At 45.0% G+C, this 22,846-nt stretch overlaps 1 protein-coding gene across 1 annotated transcript in view; it reads left to right on the top strand.

The window, feature by feature from the left end:
- Positions 1-22,628, top strand: part of LOC142591507 (fatty acid synthase-like) — a 127,151-nt gene extending 104,523 nt beyond the window's left edge. The window contains exons 20-25 of the mRNA XM_075703831.1: positions 4,232-4,587; positions 5,171-5,521; positions 10,656-10,899; positions 15,901-16,137; positions 18,807-19,031; positions 22,354-22,628. Of these exons, the coding sequence (XP_075559946.1) occupies positions 4,232-4,587; positions 5,171-5,521; positions 10,656-10,899; positions 15,901-16,137; positions 18,807-19,031; positions 22,354-22,628 (1,688 nt within the window). The remainder of the gene's footprint in view (positions 1-4,231; positions 4,588-5,170; positions 5,522-10,655; positions 10,900-15,900; positions 16,138-18,806; positions 19,032-22,353) is intronic.
- The last annotated feature ends 218 nt before the right edge of the window (positions 22,629-22,846 follow it).

Raw genomic sequence — 22,846 nt, 5'->3', positions numbered from 1 at the left:
ACCACGCTCATACTAAACCACTTTTTCATCGTTTTAATTTAGTTTCTACTCACAATCTTTACTCGTATCATCTGGCGATAAGATATAAACAAAGCATCAACAATTCTGAAAATTTATTAGCTTCCCTTGCAGACCTGACAATTCGAACGCCGATACATGACACTCGTAGCACGGAACCCTGGCAAATACCATTTTCGAGAACATCCTACGGGGAGCAAATGCTTCGCTGTTCTCTTCCTATGCTAATAAATTATCTACACAAACAGACATTAAAAATAGTAATAGAACAAGACTCCGCAACTTTTTTGTACATGTCGAATAACAACTTTATAAGAAACTGTAAAATTCACTTATATGTTGTTAAGATTGTTTTCTTCTCATTTGTACGCCTGTGCTATTGTAAACTAGTTATTATTTTGTTATGTACAATTGATTCTATTGTTTATTTGTCGACTTGTCACCTTCGATGTGCCTTGTAAAAGGGGGCCCGAACCCCCGTCAAGTGGACTAGCTTCCACTTTTTGTTCGGGCCTCCTTCCAAAGTTCTTTGGAAAAATAAACATGATTTTGATTCCTGAGCGGTGGAAATCCAGCCGCTTGATACCGCTCCTGAAGCCTGGAATGACGACACTTGACCTAGCGTCCTACCGACCCATTGTGCAGTCCAGCTATGTTGGGAAGGTCATTGCATAGAGTTTCTCACTATAACACCTAGAGGGTAATCTGGCGCCACCGTCTATGGGAGTTTCTTAAGGGGGCACCGTGCCGTCATTGGAATGACGGTATATGTGTCTGCGAGGCTCGCGTTGGCTGGTGTTGTAAGAGGCTTCGTCTAAAACGTGGATATGGCTACACAAATAACGCGTTCTCAAAGTAAAATCTTCATAAAATGTTTCCATTCACGCATATTACATCTTTACTCACCCACGATGCATGACCAAGCGAAGAAAAGCAAGCACAGACGACCAAATGTTTCAAAGCGAGCGCGAACCTTGTCGTCTGTCCTCCAACTTTTGCGGCCCGCTGATACTTTTTACGTAACATGTAGTCGTACACGCATTAACAAGTTCTCATAGCTAAACAAAACATGTTTTCGCGTAATAATAAAGCTAAAACAGTTTTTCACGTGCTGTTCTAGTAGAAAATGAATCATTATGACAAACGGAACGGTATTTGCCAAGCGCGTCTTCAAGGTGTCCTGTCTCCATGAGAACGATGCCAAACCGAATCCACAATATACCGGCATTCCCATGCATACCACAGCGCAGCAGCGCCATATTTCCCTCTAGGTAATGTAGTGAGAAACTCTATGGGTCTTTGAAAGAATGATCCTCACACGCCTAGACTGGTATCTTGAGCGCCAGAACGTATACGCCGAGGCCATGGCTGGGTTTATCTATCTATACGTTATGCCGTGATGAAGACGTAGTGGCAGTTGCTTCAATCCCCTTCAACTGAATTTCATCATAAAATGAATGAAATGACTCCATGGCATTATATCCACGATATCAATTACATCAATTTCATGCTCTATATTCATACGCCGTCGTGATTCCATCCATTTCCTTAAATGTACCATAATAAATATGTATAAGAGCATGGCATACAGAATATATGACAAGAATTACCCAGATTAATGACGTGCACAACATCTTTATTATTACAAGATAAGCATGAATGACATGCATTTCTATGAAGGTATTTATGTCGTCGTTCATGTCATGCATTGCTTGTTTGCGTCACCATATATGAGCTCGTAGTATTGCATCCTACGACATGTCACTCATGTTATATGGCACATGCATATCATTCATGTAATGCATTTGGTGCGAAGCGTGCTTGTGCTTTGTGCCTTGGATTTAAGGTCGTTCTGGATATGTCATCACATGCCATGCCACTCATGTCATGCATGCTTGCATTGCCATTGTATGTCATGATCTGAACGAGGTATCGCCCTTCTAATGCCTGTATTTCATGTCATGCATCTAATGTAATTTTTTCATGTCAGGCGTGTGATGCGATGCTACTACATTCCATGTAATCCGTACTACTCATGATGTCATGTCATTTGTGCGATAGCATTTATGTAATATGCGTGTGCATTATTTACGCCACATGATGATATTCATGCAATGCATTCCATTTGTATCACGTCGCGAGTGATACAATAGCAAGGAATCATTACGCCTATGACATTGAAGGTAACGCGATGTCCGCGCTGTGTCCATTCAGTTTGGTTCCCTGCGGCCCGGTGGTCCATTGAATGTCTATTTGGACTACGCCATAGCACAAGGAGAGTATCGCCGCGATATATCATGTCATCACGTGCCATGTCATTCATAACGCGCACGCATGCATTGTCATGTTATGTATGCCATGACCTTATGTGATGTCATGTCGGCATGTTATGTCTGGATTTCATATTGTGCATGTAATGTCATTTTTTTCTCCTGAGGCGTGTCAGCTGATATTACTACATCCTATGTGTAGCTATTCACGATGTCATATCAACCGTGTCATGTTCTTTGGGTTCCGGTATGTCATGCCTGCGTATTATTTATGTCACGTCATGCTAGTCATATATTACATGTCAATTTTATCATATCACGCGCGTTACAACAGCAACTGGTTGCATTATTTTCGCATCTCGGAGCGGTGTCCGTGTAGTATGCTTCTCTGAGGCTCGGTGGTCCACTTGACATTTATACCACATGATGGTCCACTCAAGTATCAGCGCGAGCGGCGAGGGGAAGAAGGAGTTTCGCCTGAAAGCCGAAGCATCGATTGCCATAGCAAATTAGTAGACAGTTATGCGAAGTCAGAACTATAGTTTAATCGGCCGTATTAGCCTGTCAACATTCGCTTACATCAAGCAAACATGAACACATCTCACTCGATGACCACACACACTCGCTTTCAGAAGGCTGTAATGAGAAAGTGCGGCAGCAGCAGCGAGCGCATTGACATTCTGCTGCTCCTCGTTTCAACGCGAAATAAGGGACGAGAACACAACACGCATGAAGCTATCAGCAATCGGCGTGCTCTGTCCCCATCGCACACTGCTTCCAAGACAGGGTGCCGCGAATGCGCTATACGCAGCTGCCACCGGAGCAGAATTCCCCCCTCCTCTCCTCACCCTGGTGTCTTGCACGCTTCCTCCCTGCTTGTCTTCCTTGTGTGTGTGAAATTGAGCTACCAGCGTCGGCCCAGCTTCGCACGCTTTGACTAGCACGTGCAGCATACGGCGAGCAGTGATGATGTTATCGCCCTTGGACATTATACGGAACATCATGGCGACTACAGTCGCCGGGAGGTTCCGCGAACACCGCGTTCAATACACCTGAAATGTCCATATAATTGCTATCGCATTAAGGATTAGGTGAAACACTGCTCACTTTAATGCCATATACAGGCACACCACTGCTCGAACCACGTCTCCCCGCAAAGCGCCTGGTCCGCGCCATTCGCTCACACCACCTATTCTTACTTCGTGGCTCGGAAGCAGCACACGGCTCATACGCATCGCCGTGCCACCGCTCCAATCCTAGAAGCCACGCGATCTTGGAAGACACGAATATAATTCAAAGGCGGGTGCCAAAATAGCGCAGCACATCTAAAGGGAAGCGCGAGAGAGCAGTCCGGCTGTTGTGTACGCCTCATACAAGACGCGTTTAAGCGGTGGTAACACGGTGTCCTTATATTGCTTCCCTTCTGTCACATTAGGGTCAACATTGACGGCAAGATAAATTCTGCGTCAATGTTTCATATGCGTTATCCACGGCTTTGCGTCAGCGCAAGCGCACTGCAAAATGTGCTAGGTGATATATTCCCAGGAAAATTAGGCATCAAGCTATGGTGGAGTATCACGCTCGTGCTTTTGAAATAAATTTGTGTGGCACGTGTTTCAATCTTGGTCTTTTGTATGTTTTCTGTGTATTCTGTCTTGGTTTTCTTCAATGACGATCTTCGTATGCGTCAGTTATTGTCTAGATATGGTCAAATAATAAACATTGCATTTCGTACTCAGCACTCCGTACATGTCGACCTTTTTTTCCTGTTCTTTCTGGGCTAATTTATGAATTGCGTTGTGTCAAAGCTCAACGTACAACTACGTCACCAGATGATCGCTTATATATAGGGTTCTCTTTAGACGCGATCGCATTGACCGCGTCAGAACTGACGTAACAAAGTTCTTATCGACGCTTTTCCATATTTCTCTCCTTCATCTTAGGAGTGGACTTGGTGCTGAACTCGTTGTCGGAAGACAAGCTGCAGGCCAGCGTGCGTTGCTTGGCAACTCACGGCCGCTTCGTGGAGATCGGCAAGTTCGACCTATTCCAGAACAACAATCTGGGCATGTCCGTCTTCCTCCAAGACACCAACTTCCACGGGGTTATGTTGGACAGCTTGCTGCTCCATAACACGGCTGCTATGGCTCACAAGCGCCGTCTCAGAGAGCTTCTCGACGAGGGAATAAAGTCCGGCGTCGTGCAGCCGCTGGATGCCACCGTGTTCACCCGGGAAGACAGCGAGCAGGCGTTCCGTTATATTGCCTCTGGAAAACATATTGGCAAGGTCTTGATCCAGGTTCGTTATGCACTAAAGGGAGCTTGTTTTAATGTTAACGGAGTTGAGTATGGTGGGATATGAAATATAGCAAAATGTGGTGTAAGTAGAATAAGTTACCACCGGCACGAAAAGAAATAGCAACAAGGCTATGTGATTTCCACAGGGCTGTAACTTAGATGTTTTATGCCGCGCTATAATAGAACCTGAACGCACCTTGTCAACGGCGGGAGTCTCACAGTTTCAAACTGAATCCTAGTTTTTTTCTTCGCTGTTTCGAAAAAGGCATGCGAGGGTGACTCGCCAATGATACTGTTGGCGTGAACGTAAACTTGCTAATGCAACAATGATTAGAGTATTGGAGAGATCCGTAATGGCGACATCGTGGAAGCGCCAGTTGTGGCTAAAAGAAGTTATTTCGGCTGTCGCTGTCCTTACTGCTTACTGCGGAGGCATATAAGGATTTCAGAAAACTTACATCGTTGAACAAAGCAGCCTTCTTGCCTTTCGTGGCCTAACCGCCCTGTCGCCTCTAGTTTTTCGCGACCATCTGCTCTTGGCTAGAACACTTCATTGAGACGACGCTGATGCAGAGTACTTACAGATGCGGACGGAAGAGAGCAAGCACACGACTCGAGCGCCTCCGCTGACACTAGAAGCAGTGGCGCGTCCCTGCTTCTACCGACACAAGTCTTACGTCATTGTCGGTGGCCTCGGTGGCTTCGGCCTCGAGCTCGCCGAGTGGATGGTGTCACGTGGCTGCCGCAAGCTGCTCCTGGTCTCAAGGAGCGGTGTGCGTACGGGCTACCAGAGGCTTTGTCTTCAGCGTTGGAGCCACCTGGGGGCCACAGTGCTCGTCAGCAACGAAGAAGTCTCTACGGAGGAAGGCGCTCGCAAAATTGTTGACGACGCAGCAGCCATGGGCCCTGTGGGCGGGATTTTCAACTTGGCTATGGTAAGTCAGCTCAGCGGCGCCTCAGCATAATTATGTTCAGTAAAGCAATGAACGGGGCAAGTTGGTGGACGTCCGTGATTATATTGCGCTTTGTGTTACACTGACGAACCTTAAGGACAGGACGCGCATGTACGTAGCGCTACGTAGGTCGGCGTCATGTCCTTCACGTTCGTCAGTGTAACACTAAGCGCAACATAATCATGATTATGGTATTTTCTTTAACGATAACGTTCTTTCTACCCCTTCATTAGCGCCACCATCATACTCGTTACACTTCTGTTGAAATAAGTGCATTGAGATGAAGTAGTCCCAGAGGAAACAGATAATTCGAAGGAAACTTATATTCGAATAAAGTATATGGCGCGCTGAAAGGAACTTCTCAATTCTTTAAAATAAATAAAGCAGTCTTTCAACGCATTCTGTGAAATGCTAACCCATCGGTCCGAATTAGGAATTAGAGTGAAGACTCTTAGAATAATAATCTAGCGAGAAATGCTCATCGTTCCTTGAAATGTGGATAGGATGGCTGTGTACGAAGTGATCACATTAAAGTTATACAGAAAGTCTAAATCTGGCACGTAGCAGACAACATATTTCCAGACCTTGAGTTGGATTATGCATAGATTTGGCATTACTTGCGCAAGGAATGGAAACACATATTCAACAGATTTTTACGGCACATATTACAATTTGCGGATTATAGTCGGTGACAGCCGCGGAACTTGCAAGGCGCATCCACATGAAATTCAAATGTTCAATGACACCAGTTTTGAGTTATGCGCACAAAACACGCGATAAAAATGCGCTGTTGTTGCACTTATTTTTTTTTTCAACGAAACGCTCTTTTGCAGCAAAAGCAACTAGAACGCGAATGCATTGAGTCTCACACTTTGGAAAATAATACCTCGAAGCTGTTGTCTTCCTCGAAATTTATTTAAAGTGGATACGTTTTGTAAGCTCCCCGGCAACTACTCGTACATTGCAACATGCGCTGTAAAGTAAATAATTGGCAAATGAATTAAGTTTTTACAATTAATCGCAGGTAGGTATCGCCTTTTTTGTTGTAGTAATGTCCGGCTCAGCTAATAGTATAGCTAAAGCTAAATAATAATAGCTAAAGAGCAACAATTACGCTATCTGCCACAGGCGGTATTTAAACATTCTGTAACTGAACTAATACTGTACTAATATTATAGCTAAAGCTAAATAATAATAGCTAAAGAGCAACAATTACGCTATCTGCCACAGGCGGTATTTAAAAATTCTGTAACTGAAAAATTATCATCCCGCACTGTGACAGCAAGCCAGCTATGTCCTATTTCCCGTCAAAGTTCTGTGGAAATTCTTAAAGAAGCTTGAGGTGAACAATCATGGATTGTCCAAAATCCTGCAGCTTCAGAAAGGTTTCCAGACACATTCATTTACAGCTGTGAAATGCTGCCCCTAATACTCTCCACAAATAAATTCACGCTCGAGAAGAGCCTTGACGATAATATCACAGAAAGAAACGAATAAGGAACTCTCCAGAATGAGTTATCCTTACAATTTAAAATTGTATATTTCTTTAAGATCCCCATTCACTGAGAATTTTAGAACCACCTGCTTCTTGGTGAATGCTCCTTTATCGGCGAATGGTCCCTTTCTGCATGTAACCAAAAAGATGCAAGTACAAGACCTAAATGTGAAACTGAATTCGAATACCGTATCTCTGCCCTTACAAAAATTCCTAGAAACATTTTTTTTTAGTTTTGAAGAACTTTCTGTGGTCTTATATGGCCCATACTTGACAAATATTCACATCGTCTAAATTCCACATCGTCACAACTATGTGCCACAATAGATTTCATGCCTATTGCACCCGGAACGGCAAACCGCCTGTCCTCTCTATGACCTTCCTATAGGGCCGTGTCTCCAGTTTGTGCTTTCAAAATATTCGCAAAACATTTTTTACACCGCCTTTAGAATATTTTTATAGAACCTACCAAGAGTTATTCGGAATCGTTACAAAGGTCTTTAGGTATCCTAACGACTCCTCTGTGCCACCCTACACACAATTGGCCACCAGGATTATTTTGAATAGTGTTCATAGGCTGTCTGTCAACCTCCTACTTACATGCTAGTAACAGTTTTCTTTAGACCTCCTAATAAAACTCATTAAGTTGAAGTATGTTCAAAGGCTGTCTTTCAACTTCCCACTAATGGTCTAAAAACACTTTTCTTTAGACATCCTATTACCATTTACTAAATTGAAGTACGTTCCCTCGTTATCTGTAAACATCCTATAAACAATTTACTAGCGCTTTTTAGACACCATAGTAAGATTGTGCCAACTAGTGGCCACATACATTGATAGGAAGCGTGTCTGTACACTTTGTCGACATCCTACCCGCCTTCTATAAACAGTCTTTTATGTCTTATTGTGAGTTTGTCAATGGTTTAAAGCCTCCCACCAACGTTCTGTTTTTAAATACTCTCGAAAGATAGTCCAGAATCGCTCACGGTGTTTGAATAAAAGCATGTTCAACGCTGCTTATATATTTATACTAACCTGCAAATTTATAGTTTGAATTCGCCCAGTGTAGCACTCTACAATGCTCGAAGCCGCAACTACTATTTTCATTTTTTGGGCCCCATTAACATCAGGCGCTTTATGCATGTTTATGCAATCTCACTGGTCTATTTATAAATAATAAGCTCTTGACGCGCTGTGCAGCTGAAGCCGCTGGGTGCGACAGCAGCTACTGAACATAAAGGTGTGACAAAGTGGAAACTTTACGAAGACTGCATCAGACATTTAATACATTCCATCAGTCAAACTCGGGGACCGCACAAATGAGACTGTAGTTATGCGAGGCTGCTTCAGGTTCTTGGGAGTTAGTTGCAGTTACACTTTAGGCTACAATGGATGTGTTTCTTTTTGTGAGCTTGTTGCTGTGAGATTTTATGAAAAATGGTGGAAAGGCACAAACCTGTTATTGTAATTCGTAGACGGACAGTACTAAGGCGCAGTGCTGTCTTGAGGTATAGCTGTTCACTATTGGTTCAGCGTGCAGGTAAAAAACATGGACAGTGCCAACATTAAACCACTATCACTTGACACGACACTGCATAAATTGAGGTTCAGGATGATGCTCGCAGTTGCTCACCTTGTCCCACTCAGGCTCAAGCTGAGGCCTGTGCTCAAGTCTTATGCCCTCTACTCGAATAATTACGTGACATAGACCTCCATTTACATCTTGTAGATACATTCCTGAACAGCTAAAGAAACCAATTGATGGAAAAATAGCCGACAGAGATTTCATGGCCAGCGCCGCCTCTCATAAGCAGCTTAACGAATGAAACAATGACTACTTCGACTCATTCGACTCGCACTTTCTTGTACTCATTGGAAGCCCTTAGATTCATTGGCTGCCCCCAATTTCAGTCTTACTGAGTTGGCTCGTGGGTGAGTTAGGCAATGTATAGACGATGTTCAGTGACCAACACGACACTGTCAAATTCAACGAAAATTTGTGCGGAAAGTCCTGCCACTTTGTTTGCCACAGCGGTGTTCCCACGGCAGAGGCAAACTTCTTTCAGTACAGGATCTTCTAGGAAAAGTACGGAAGAACCTCGAAATAGATTAGTTCATTCATGATAAACGAAAGCTTTCAGCTCGCACAAGACAAGGACCGAAAGGACACACATAAAGCAGGACTTGTGCGGTCTCGTGTGCTTCCTCCCTTCCTCGTCATTTCCGCGCTGAAAGCTTTCGTCCTCTAAGGGACTATTTTTTCGAGCGCACAGGCACAGAGGGAAGGTACAGGGAAGTTTTGTAGGCGCAGCTCTCAGACCATCCTCAGGTTGTGAACGAATATAAACTCTGCTACTGCCTATAAGCGTTGCGATGAACGCAAGTAGGACCTCATGAACTCCTGGACAGTAAGTACAAAGTAGCCACCTCAAATGTGAAGCAGCATCCACGTATCTTGCATGCACGATGAAATGCGCTCTGCTTCCAGCCCGAATGGTTGGTAAGTGGAATATTGCGTACGGTGTCGATAAGCGAACCTTTAGCGAAACAAAATTAAATTATTTCTTCTTCATGCCTTGCTTATATCGCTTCTTTGCGCATTCACCATGAGAATCCACAAATCGCGCTGACAGCAAGCACAGCGCAATGTGAACGCCGTTGGAGAGAACGAAAATCGCACTGCTTTGCACTTGCACATTGCAGGGTCCCGCCGCGGTAGCTTAGTGGCTATGGTGTTGCGCTGCTTAGCACAAGGTAGCGGCATCGCATCCCGGCCTCGGCGGGCGCATTTCGATAGGGGCGAAATGGGGAAACATTGATGTACTTAGATTTAGACCCACGATAAAAAGACCCGGGTGATACAAATTTCCGGGGTCCGGATTAAATAATTATTATGACGGATTATGACGCAATACGACGCGCGTCATAATCAAATCGTGGTTTTAGCACGTAAAGCCTGACAATTGTTTTAAGATTGCGGGCACCGAGTCACGATGAACGCTTTGTTATAGGGTATTTTAGCCCGATGGAAAACATTCACCACTTCTGACGGTGTTTGCAAACGCACTAAACAATTATTACGGGACCGTTTGCAAGAAACATCCAAGCATAGTCGTTTCAAGAGCCTTCTTGAAATACCTTGATTGATCGGGCTAGATGTGCGTGCTGTGATTTGCTGCTTTTTACGTCGTAATCCTATGTATTATCCACGTTTGAATGAGTTCCGACACCCAAACATCTGTTCATTATTTTTTTCGAGTTCGCGTCGCGTTTCCCCACGCACAATCGTGCACTTCTGTGGGATGGTCTTCCTAATGGCGTCGATACAAGAACGTTTCAAGGTATGCAGTAAGACTTTCCTAAACGTATTTACGACAATTTTTTTATGCGGTGGAATCATAACGAAGCTCTACCGAGTTGGGACTCATGACTTTCAAAATTCTACTGCATCATTAGCTTCTTGTCTTTGATGTCTCTATATTCCTAAATTATGCTCACGCAAAAGCTTCATGGGAGGAAACTGAAATCTCTAGCAATGAGTAGTTTATCAAAGCTTTGTAAATACCGGTACACTTTCAATCGAGTGCTTCAAAGGCCGGTTTCTTCATTTTATATTTGCAGGTTCTTCGCGACGCCTTGATTGAGAACCAGTCGCCCGAGATGTTCGTTGATGTGTGCAAGCCAAAAGTTCTGGGAACTCAGTGTCTCGACGATGTGTCGCGAAAGGGTTGTCCTGAGCTCGACCACTTCGTCGTCTTCTCCTCCTTAGCTTGTGGTCGTGGCAACGTTGGCCAGACAAACTACGGCTTCGCGAACTCCGTCATGGAGCGTCTTTGCGAGCGTCGGGTTGCGGACGGACTCCCCGGTGAGTTGAATAGCCTTCGAGTCGAGACCACCGCACAAAGCAGCTGTAGTTATAATGGTTCGAAGGTAAAACGCAACATCACTGCGTCACCTTCTCAGGGACTTCCTGGCCCAGAATACCCGGAAGGAAAATTTCGTAGGTCCAATGAACTATTGCAGTATGGACAGATAATTGAACTGCATTATAATTGCGATCGCCTTAACAGATGCATTTGGCATGGTTGGAGAAACTGTTGGTTTTCTTCTCCCACTAAACAAAAAAACATAATTCGAGGCTCATATTTCTGCTTCAAGCGTAGGAAACAAAGAAACTATAAAAGTATGAAAACGTCCACATTACGCTCGTTCTAACTGTAATGAAAATGATGGTACCATAATCTATTATCAAAGCCAGTGTATTACGATGAAGCCTAATACGGGGTACTTCGAAAAACTTAAGCAAATATTAAAAATAGCCGTTTTGAAATATAAAGAGACATGCCGCCAGTGGTGTCACTTGTCACCGGGAGGGGTTAACTGAAATATAGCAATTAGTCGATGTATAAGACAAGTCGAATAAATATTTTATAAACATTTCAGCGCGCTCCTCGTAATGGGAACATTGAAGCAAGCTCTTCGTACTGGCCCGCCTAACTATTGTTTCTAGAAAGCTGCGATTACCCGCGGAATTATGACAGGACGAATTTAGGCTGTCAGAACGTACGGCAACGACACCGGGAGGCGGCAGCGAGCGCAGATGCGCGCCGCACGAGGCGGCGTTCTACTTACGTCAAGCAGCAGCGGGCAGCCAGCGCTTTGCAACAGCGAGGACACCAGCGCCACCGCGTGAAAGCAGACGAGGCATGAAAGTGTCCCACTCAAGAGATGAGAGATAATTCGAGGAACTGTCAAAACTTATCAACAAGAAGAAAGTAAAGGATGTTCGACATTATAACGTAGGAAAGATTGAGGAAGCAGTAAAAAATGGCCGCAGAATGCAATCAGTATGTAGAAAAGCTCCAAGAGGGCAAGGCAAGATATGTGCACTGAAACATAAGCAGGGTTTTGTCATCAGCAATTTCAGCGATACAGCAAAGAAGGCAGATAATTTTAGGCTGTCCTGCTCAGTACCTTGGACAGGCACACTAACGTCATCCAAAGCAGTGATGAACATGATGCAGAAGCTCCTTCTATAGCTAGGAATGAATTTATGGGCGTCTTGCATCACGTGGACCTGGGGAAAACCGGCAGAAAAATTTGGAATAATAGCCAATTTAATCAAAGATGTAGGAAATATCATTGTAGAAAAGTTTCGGCCATCTATACGCAACGCCTCACGACATAAGCTAGCCAGAGAGGTGTAAGGATGCAAACAATATAGTTATCCATGAGAAGTAAAACGCTGGGGAATCGACGAATTATAGGTCCATTAGCTTCCTTTCGGCATTGTGTAAAATATCTGCCCGGATAGTTTTCAATAGAATCAGGGAAACTCTTCACTTCAATCAAACAAGGGAACAGGCTGGCTTCAGGGAGGGATATTCTATAACGGGTCATACCTAGGTCACCTATCAGGTAAATCTGAAATCTGCGGATTGCAATCAACCTTTCTATACGTCTTTCATAGATAATGCAAAGACATTTGAGTAAGTAGAAATAAGAGCAGTCTTAGAGGCATTGCATTATGAAATAGTCCAGGAGGAACACGTGTATATCTTTGGAGGTACCTACAAAGATTCCATAGCAACCGCGGTTCTCCACATGAAAAGTATAAAGCAACCTATAAAAGGTCAGGCAAGGAGACACAATATGTCTTATGCTAATAACTGCATACTTAGAAGTGTTCAAGCTATGATACTGGGAAGCTAGGGAGTGGGATCAACAGCGAAAAACTCAGCAACCTTCTGTTTGCAAATGATATTGTCCTGTTCAGCAACACTTGGGACAAATTATAACAAATGATTGAGCCTTTTAGCCGAGTATAAGAGTGGAGTTGCACAATAATATGCAGAGTACAAAGGCAATGTTCAATAGCCTGTGAAGGAAACAAGAACTCAGGATCGCCACTTAGCCTCTAGAATCTGCATATGCGTACGTTTCTCTAGGGTAATTATTCTCTCTGGGCTGTGATCATGAAAAGAAAATTACATAAGAATGAAACTGAGTTGGAGGGCATGCGGCAGGCAATACCAAATTTTGACTGAGAGCTTGCCACTGTCCTTGAGAAGAAAAGTGCCGAATAATTACACTATACAGGCGCTAACATATGGGGCAGCAACTTGGAGGCTTACAGAAAGCTCCAGAACAACTTAAGGACCACGCAAAGAGCGATCGAACGAAAAATACTAGAGGTAACGTCACGAGACAGGAAGAGAATGGTGCGGATTACAGAGTTCGAGTTTCCATTAGGAGAAAAAAATGGAGCGGGGGAAGCCATGTAATGCTTCGAGTAGATAACCAGTGGACCATTAGAGCTACAGGATGGGTGTCAAGGGAAGAGAAACAGTCGAGGAAGGCAGAAAGCTAGGTGGGTTAATAAGGTTTTAGAAATTTGCAGGCGCAACTTTGAATCGGCTAGCGCAAGACGGGGGCAACTGCAGCTCGCAGGGAGAGGCCTTCGTCCTGCACTTGACATAGAAATAGGCTACAGCTCAAGACGATGTTGATTAAATGCTAACAGCTCACTCACCCTGCCTCACATAGCTTGTCACGTATACTTCGCCTTCCCCTCAAAGGAAGCTTGTCAATCATTTTCGAAAACCTCCCACATAGATAAGATGTATTATACATAGCTGCACTTTGATATTGATATGGGTGGAAGCGCCACAGAACTGCTAAAAATAATAATTGCGATTTCAAAACCTTATTCGGTGTCTCAAGTTCATTGTACCTACTACATCACAAGTATTAGACTTGATTTTTATCAATTACAGTACACCGTTGCATCGCTGCTGCCCTCGGCGACCATGTGTCCGTAGACTGGCCAATTGAACAGCATGCTTCTGTGATAACTGAGTGGCATAGTGTATAGTAACATGAGCTTGATTTATTCAAAGGTGTCATTGTTACTGCGAACTGCGGTCTCATGAATCACGCTATACCACAGCGCTAGTGCCCATAACAGGTTTGGCGCTCTGTTACCTGTTTATCGAGCCTGCTTCACCGCCATTACCGTTACAACATTTAGGAAAGCTAAACTATCAGTAACATCTTGCTATTTAAAAATCGTCAAAAATAAATTCAATATCTTTGTAACCCTTGCAACAACAGAGGACGCTAACGTTACTCCGCGGCATAAAATATGGCGTATTTGACAGAATCGTGAAAACATTTTGGATACGATACCATAATAAAGCGAAGCGTTCTTGGCCAACCTACAGAACTTTTTCAGACTGCGGTCACTGGTTAATTGCGGGTCTCTGTGGTCTTTCCGAATACTTGACACTCACACAAGATTGAATTACGTGCCCGGGGCTGGCTCAAACCTCGACCCGCAGCACAGCAGCCCAACGCTCCAACCCTTAGGCCACAATCGCACACACACTTCAGTCGTGCCAGAGCCAACGAGCCCTTTGAGAAAATTGCCGCATGCTTACTACGACAGTGATTTCCATACTACGGCACATATCCAAAATGTGGAACTGGCAGAGAAACGGGCGTTACATTTAAAATGAATGAAAAAATAAATATAGGTAATTACTAGTAAGTGTTGTCATATTCCGCGGTATGGGTGCGCGCACACGCACGTCTTTTGCGCCAAAGGTGGACGAATGAAATTCGCAGTATTAAAGCATGTTATTAACGCAAGTTGTGAATCAACGGGAAGACGTCAGTTCGAGTAGCAGAATAGCACAACGTTCTGGTGCATCCATGTTGGTTGTCAACATAAATGTTATTTTTCTCCAATGAATGTAGATGTGGGAGGCATGGAAGTGCTCGGAAAGCTTGCGACTGACGCATGGTAATAAATTGCGCGGTATTTTTCATGTGAATGTCGCTTACCATCTCTAAAAATGGAATACTCTTGGCTTTATTTCACTCAGTGGGCAGTCGATTGGTGACAAAGACTGATGAAAAATGTGGTACTATATTTGACCGGACCAACCCGACGTGTTTTAATTATTTGAGACTATTTGTTATCAATAGCCCATAATATGAACACCTTTAAATTTTGTATACATTCTGATACACCTTAAACGCTCACATCCATCAGAGACGTAAAGGGACCTTCAAGTTCGGAAACACAGAGTACAGTAGAGCAGCCTTTGCACTTTAAACGTACAATCCGAAAAGTTCATTAGCCTATGTTAATTGTTTGGTAGCATTATCGTTTACATTTTCTTGCTGGAATTGGTCAGGAAAAATGGCAGGGGGTCGATAGTCAAGCCTTTTTTAATGTGTTCAGTTCAAAAAGAAACGCCCCGTATGTTCATGTGGAACCGAAAACACGGTGTGACATTTTGTATACTCCGAATGCAAAAAAAACGACCTGCTGAAATGTGTTTTGAAGTATTTCAATTATATTGAGGATAAGAAGATTTGAAATAGCATGTCGGGCTGTATGGCTGTGTTGAAAACGTAGAACCATGTTTATATGCACATGTTGACCTAGGCTGTGTGGGCGAGCAAAAAATGGGTCGCCGCTAAATGTCTCACAGATACTAAGGCAGCTTGTGCGCTGCATCCCGTACGCCAGACTCATACTTAGTAAAGCCCCCTAGAAGCGTCCTTCTCGCTTCGTTTGACCACAACTAGCAATTGCAGAACGCTCCTTCTTGCATATAATATAACAACATTGCTTTATTAAATGTAGACATGGTTTTGTTTGAAATCCGTGGTTCTGGCTTAAATGGAACCGCCGTGCAAAGCAGTGTAAGCAGTGTAAGCAGTATAGAGCAGTGTAAAAATTTTTTGTTAGGCAATCACGTCTCAACAGTACGCAGCTACAGCGCGTAGAAACATCGTTGTGAAAATTGCAATGCTTACAAAATGAATGAAATTTTATTGTTCCTCGTATTTTTAGGCTTGGCCATACAGTGGGGCCCTATCGGAGACGTTGGCGTAGTCCACGATGTCTTCGGCGATGACGCGATAGTTGCTGGACTTTTGCCACAGCCAATAAAATCTTGTTTGGAGGTGTTGGAATACTTCCTGAGCCAAAGCCACCCCGTCGTGTCTTGCTTTGTCAAGAAAAGCCAGTCATCAAATTCAGACAGCACGGAAAAACGAGATCTCGTTGAGAGCGTGGTTCACATACTTGGTGAGTGCTGATGGATTTCTACCTAAATATATGGTAATTGTAGTTCTTTTTTTCATTCATGGATATCAATGTCCGAAGACACCCGAGGAGGTATTATGTAAGGGGTGGGTTGGTACAAAACAAAGTATATTTCTCGCAATGATTGCACGAAAAAGCACACATGTTACGCTCAGCGTGAAGCTTAAACAGCAGGTGATAGTAGCGACGTTGTGGGAAAGGCGGTCCCAGTCTGGCTGCAGAGAAAAAAAAATCAAGCAAAGTTTCTTTCTAAAGCGCGCAAATGGACGCGTAAATTTTGGTGCATCGCTTGTGCGATTAGATATTTAAAACTGCCGATATAAGACGCGCGCTTACGTGCAGAGCGAAATAAATTATAAAAGAGAGACTCAGGTCCAGTGCGTCAGTGAAAATACAAAGGTGATACGTTACACCCGGCTTTGCGAGATGAAACGCTGATGCCACATGAATATGAAGCACGAATTAATCTATCGGGACAAGTTTAAATGGATTCAAGAGTTTTTGCAAGGTCGATTCAAATAGGTCGCGAAGCTTCGGGCGAAAAGCGGTTCAGTACAGATTGTCACCGACATCTGCATGGGGGGTTATGGGAGCAGCGATTGAAGCGCGACTATGTTTGGAGGGAACAAACATTGGGAAAGAAAAACGCGTTTTTTAGTTAAAACGAGACAGAGTTAGATTCATTCAACGAAAATAAAATTCCTAGTCATTCTTATATATTCGTGACGAGTTAAGAAAATACAAGTTTAATTTTATTATTATTAATAAATGCATTTCTTTTTAGTGCCCATCGCTACAGGGGGCGTTGACGCCACTATCACTCGCAATGCAAGGCACGTATTGAAATGGGCAGAAAGGTGCACTCGTAAAGTTCACCTGCTGAAATACGCCCCCCTCACAGTTTGTGCTTTCTTGCTTGTCGAAGTTTGTCTGCATTTGGTGACGCGGGTAGCTTCATCGCTTCTTAATCTGTTCAGTTAAAAGGAGTGGGTTACGACCGCCAGATAATTCTGTAGTTGTTTTCGTGAGAATGCGCTGGCCGACGGGCTTGGCATCCGACAATAGGGTCAGCACTCTACACCTAAAGCTTTCTTCGGCCTCCAAAGAAAATATGTTCTGTGCAGGGATGCGATTTCGACAACCGTACGGCTGGCCTCTTCCTGCATCGCTTTCCACGCTGAAAGCTCGAAACACCCGTCAAGTCGAATGGCGGGGAATTTGAATATATAGCTCCAAAGGAAGGACAACAAAACAAATTTCGCGCCTTCGAAACCAAAATGACGTAACTTCTGCTTTTAACGGACATGGCATCACATTATTTTTTCTTCCGCCGGAAGTGTTCCCACCACATACAGATGGCGCTAAGCCACATGAACTGCCCAAGGACCGCCATGTTTTGAACGTACGGGTTCCTATGGAAGCTTCGCTACCAGGTATATTTACCTTGGTTTTTGTGAGACTTACTTGGGTTGTGTTCCAGATGGGAGTTGGGATACATTGACATACACCTCAGCAATGATTTGTAAAAGCTAGATTTGCATGTTTCGGGGCGTTACCGAAATCGCGCTTTAGGAAGCACAATATTTTGTTCGCCGATGGCGTGACGTTAGCAATGCCGTGTTAAATCTTTCTTGGCTCCTCTCTACAAAAGCTCTTCTTAAGTAATAATAATATTTGGGGTTTTACGTGCCAAAACCACTTTCTGATTATGAGGCACGCCGTAGTGGAGGACTCCGGAAATTTTGACCACCTGGGGTTCTTTAACGTGCACCTAAATCTAAGCACACGGGTGTTTTCGCATTTCGCCCCCATCGAAATGCGGCCGCCGTGGCCGGGATTCGATCCCGCGACCTCGTGCTCAGCAGCCCAACACCATAGCCACTGAGCAACCACGGCGGGTGCTCTTCTTAAGTAAGACCAAATGTTCGCCACTGTCGACATCAGATTCTCTGCTTTTTTTTTGTATATATATTCAACCAACAGGCATAACTGATAAAAAAAATTTCCAACTTGAAACAATGTTTCTTATTAGAAGATAGTTTTAATGCCAGGCGTGTAGGAAAACGTATAATATTTTTAGTGAGACTTTCTATCACCGTGGAGGATAAAAAACGCGGGTAAAGTAAAGCACTTACCAAGCATTGACATTGCTCTGTTATCCAGGATGGATAACTGCCACATTGAACGAGAATGGGGCTACTTTATGTATGCGTTTAGCAAACGTAGTAGATTTAACTTGAACAAGCTTAAGACGTGCCATTTTGTCCATATGCACGGAGATGCTACTGTACGCGTGTAGGCGTTCCATTTTACCGAACAGTGTATTTCTCTGTTTAGTGAGAGGGCACTGGCCGGTAAAAATATTCTACAAGATTTATCGCACAACTACTCTGTTTTGGTGGATTCAGAAGGCTCACCATTTCAAGCAGGAAAAATTACACAGTACACTAACCTGCACAATATTTGCAAATAAACACTTCAGAGAAAGTAATATTACTACAATGAAAGTGCAGCTTACGTCACAGATAGGTGAGTAGGAGCACCCGCTATACGAGAGATAAGGGGAAATACGGGTCACTGATTCATAGATGAAAGCACTAAAACTGCGCTCTGTGGACACTACTAAGCTTTTCTTGCTACATCTCGTGCAGGGATCAAAGACCCATCGAAGATGAGCCCGACGGTCAGCCTCGGCGAGCTGGGCATCGACTCCTTGATGGGTCTCGAAGTGAAGCAACTTCTGGAGCGAGACTACGACGTTGACCTGAGTGCGCAAGAAATTCGGCAGCTTACCATCAATCAGTTAAAAGAGATCAGCGAAGCCTGCAGCGACAATTCACCAGTGTCTGATACGTCGGCTCCGGCCGAAGGGCAAGGTACGCAGCCCTCGATAGGACATACATTTAGCTAGGCGACGTTTCCGGTCCGCTTCGGTTAGGTTTCACGCAATAAGGCACTGCAGAGTGCCGCCTTAATCTCCCGGTGTCGATGGTGCTTGCGCAGCTCGCGAGCTGATGGTTCTATTTCATCTTATCTGCTGTAAATGATGGGGAAGGCAAGAACTTTTCTGGAAATGAGAGTTGGTACACGTTCTTTCAAAACCATGCGGTGCGAAATATGCAAGGATGTACAACCGCCGATGCCACGTACGCCGGTACGCCACTATATTTGATTGCGCAGATGCTCATACATTCATAAAAGCACTATTGGTTGATGGTTAGGGCAGAGAGCCTTAGTTGGTTAAAATTAACCCTGAGGTCCTCACTTCTATGCGCTTGATAATCAAATGGTAGTTTTGGCAATGGAAAATGCTGGAATTTAATTCGCTTTAAGGAGTAGAGCTTGTGTTGTGCACTTTCCTAATAATGCATTTTCTTGCCCTGTACCCCGTACCATGAGCCCGACAAGGCTGTTAAGCGACTCGTGTCGTAAGCACGTTACGAAAAATAGTAACGACACGCAACGCGTTTGGCTGCAAAAATAAGTATGCTATGTAGATGCAACCGTAAGCTCCGCTCGATCGGCTCGGCATATGAGCCAGTGCGTCTGTGCCTTCCGCTGCTGGAAAAAAACGTTCTGCGCAATGCACACGAGTGTTCGTGTTGCGTAACAGCAGAACAAACACTAAACCTTAGGCTGCAGCTACCTGTACATTTAGTGCGCGCTCACAAACGGGGTCGGTTTCCTCTAGGTGTTCCGTATTGGGACCATCGATGTTGACCGCCGGGAGGGCGAGTCACGCGAGCATTTCGAGACGCCTGGTATATGACATGCCGCTGTTTTCGGTGCTCATCATTTGTATACCTCGCGTGCAGCACCGAGCCAAAATTTCATCTCTGTGTATTGTTAAGCTGATGGTTCGAGGAGCTCGATCGCCACGGAAACCTTGCGTTCGGTCATTCACCCTTTGGAGTAAACTACCATTCTTTATTATACGAACTATAGCTGTGAAGAAGTTAAAGTTCAGCTACTCGGTGTACATGCGTTGTGGCTGAAGATCGCAACGAAACACGTACACTGGAAGGAAGAGAGAATGCACGGCGCTGACTTTCAATTACGGTAATTGCCACGTGCACGAATAAATAGATTGAATATCATCAATATCACATAAAACCATGACAAGGAAAAAAACAGCTCTTTTGCCCCTTCTTCCGTTTGTACGCGTTTTCGTTGACTCTTTATCCGCAGTATATATGTGCTTATGTATTAAGACGTCATAAATATGTCGCCAGTGAGAACGGTATATGGTTGCAGAGCCAGCGCGTTGAAAAGCTACGCATGATTTAGATTGGCTTACCTCCAGCAACAAAGTGGAAGCTATGCAGAGGATATGAGTTTGACGTACGGTGGTGAATGTAAATACTTAGAAGGAAGAGGTCCGGACCCCGACCAGAATGGTTTAAAGTATATTGTCACGTGGTAGTGACGGTGAAGAAAGCAGTAATACGGTGAAATACAAAACTAGCTTTTATTGGGCGAACCTTTGCCCACAAAAACAGGCTACACTTATAGCCCAACGATAGCGGCGAACACGGTCGGCGATCGTCGGAAATCTGATCAGCGGGTCAAGCGCGTCGGCTTTTATAGAGCAGTCGTCGAATGTTCCAGACTAATCGTTCGGACCCGCGTGCCTTCCACAAAGTTCGACACCATCCGCGTCAGGTGACGAAATCAGAGAACACAAGGTTCGGCGACAATAGACAGCGGATAGAAGCATCGATAACTTTCCAGAAACTTCAGATACATGCAGGCGCGTCCCACGCTGTGCGATTACATTTGTTAGGCGGCGAAACGTGGTTGCCCGATAAAGATAAGTACACGTGTCAATAGCGGCGAGGGTTCACCGTCGATGCAGCGCGCCCTCAGGAAGGTGAACGCCCTCGTGACATCGCCGACTACCTCGCCGCTCCTCAGTGGAACCCTCGACGACCGTCCCGTTCGCCGTCACCAGGCGAAGGGGACGGTCGCCTGTCGCCGCAGCGCCGACCATACACTGGCCCAGCCCAGAGCCGGTCAGCGAGCCCATATCCGGAAAACTAAAAGCAGCAACCGATGGAGGTGCGGTTGCTGTTTGTCGAACTGACGAAGATCCTCCGCCGCCGACGAAGACGACGAAGAGACCATCTCGACGACATAATAACGACACGCCGCCGTCCCTGCGAAGTCAGGAAGCCAAGACTACACCGACGAAAGACGACTTCACGACGCGACGTCCCAGCTTCAGTTCAATTCGACGCAGCCGTGATCCGACGCCAAGACCTAAATGCAATGCCAGAAAAAGAACCACCGACCTCGACGTGCTTCTCGACGGCCACGCAGTCACCAGTGGACACAGGAGCCGATTACTCCGTCATGAGTGGACCCAACGCCGCGCAGTTGAAGAAAGTTAAAACTTCGGATACATGCAGGCGCGTCCCACGCTGTGTGATTACATTTGTTAGGCGGCGAAACGTGGTTGCGCGATAAAGATAAGTACACGTGTCAATATTTAGCTTTCGATTCTCCCACGGGAGCTTTGTTCATTATCTTTCGCGGGTCTCCCGGGGGGGGGGGGGGAGGTCAAAACGTAAATATATATTTTAAACCATTTTGCTCAGTGTCCGGACACATTTCATTTAAGTATGCATAATGCCGACCAAACGAGCTTCCGTCATACCCTCGACTTAATATTGCCTATAGTTTGTTCATTGCAAAATATGTATACCCGGCAACAACTTTCTTTGACTGCGTCGACAAAGCTACGGAGCCAAAGCAATTTTTTTTACTGGGCATGTTCATGTATTCCGTGAATTTGAGCAACTGGGGGCTATGTAGCGTAAAAAAAAGTTCCGGTTGCTGCATTTATTTTATTGCGATAACAATTATATGGACACCCGCGGCACAGTCCTGCCGTCAGCTTCGCCGTCACCGTGAGGTTCCGCATGAATTCCAAGGGCGATAAAATCGTCGCCGCGCGCCGCGTGCTTTTTGCTTCAGTGAAAGCGTGCGAGGGTGAGCCGGCGATCGTAGGTCATGCTGCGTCGGCGCGATTCACAGCTGCCGTCGCCGACCGACCTCACAGACGTCGCGCACTACTCTGGCGCCATTTTGTAGCTATCGTCGCGGCACTACACTTTTCGTATCACACGTTCGCCATACCATCCTCCTCCACATTTGGCCTCATGGTTCCCCCTCAAGCACTCCGTGTTCGCTTTAAAGGCCGGGATATACACAGCGTTCTTTGCGGCGGCGAGTCTGCGAATTCCACCCGACGGCGCGCATTCGACGCCCGGCGTCCAGAAAAACGGCCTGCAGCGCTGATCAAGACCCACCAGATACTTGACGTGCGTCGTTGGACGCTGCCGGAAGCGGCTGACAAGGGCAGCCAACCATGGCTGACTGGCCGCTACGCCATCACTTCCGTCTTCTTCGCCAGCACATGCTTTTCGGGCGCGCGCTTGTCTGTTCGCCGGCTTGGCCCGTTGTGTTTGTGACATGGTCAAGAGTTCAAAGGCAGCTCGTGCGAAGTTTAACGATAATCTTATCTGCGTGGTGCAGAAGCGTTCCAAATTGTGGGATAGTGAGAGAGTCGATTATAAAGACGGAGACACGTCTGTACGTCAATTTTTTCTTATTACGCCAAGCGTGGCGATACCGCTCTTTTCCAGCGCAATCACTCCGCTAAACAGGCAGACAATATGCCGATACATTA

This window comes from Dermacentor variabilis, chromosome 8 (genome assembly GCF_050947875.1).
Source record: "Dermacentor variabilis isolate Ectoservices chromosome 8, ASM5094787v1, whole genome shotgun sequence".
Taxonomy (NCBI): Eukaryota; Metazoa; Arthropoda; class Arachnida; order Ixodida; family Ixodidae; genus Dermacentor; species Dermacentor variabilis.
This window is presented reverse-complemented; position numbering and strand designations above follow the sequence as displayed.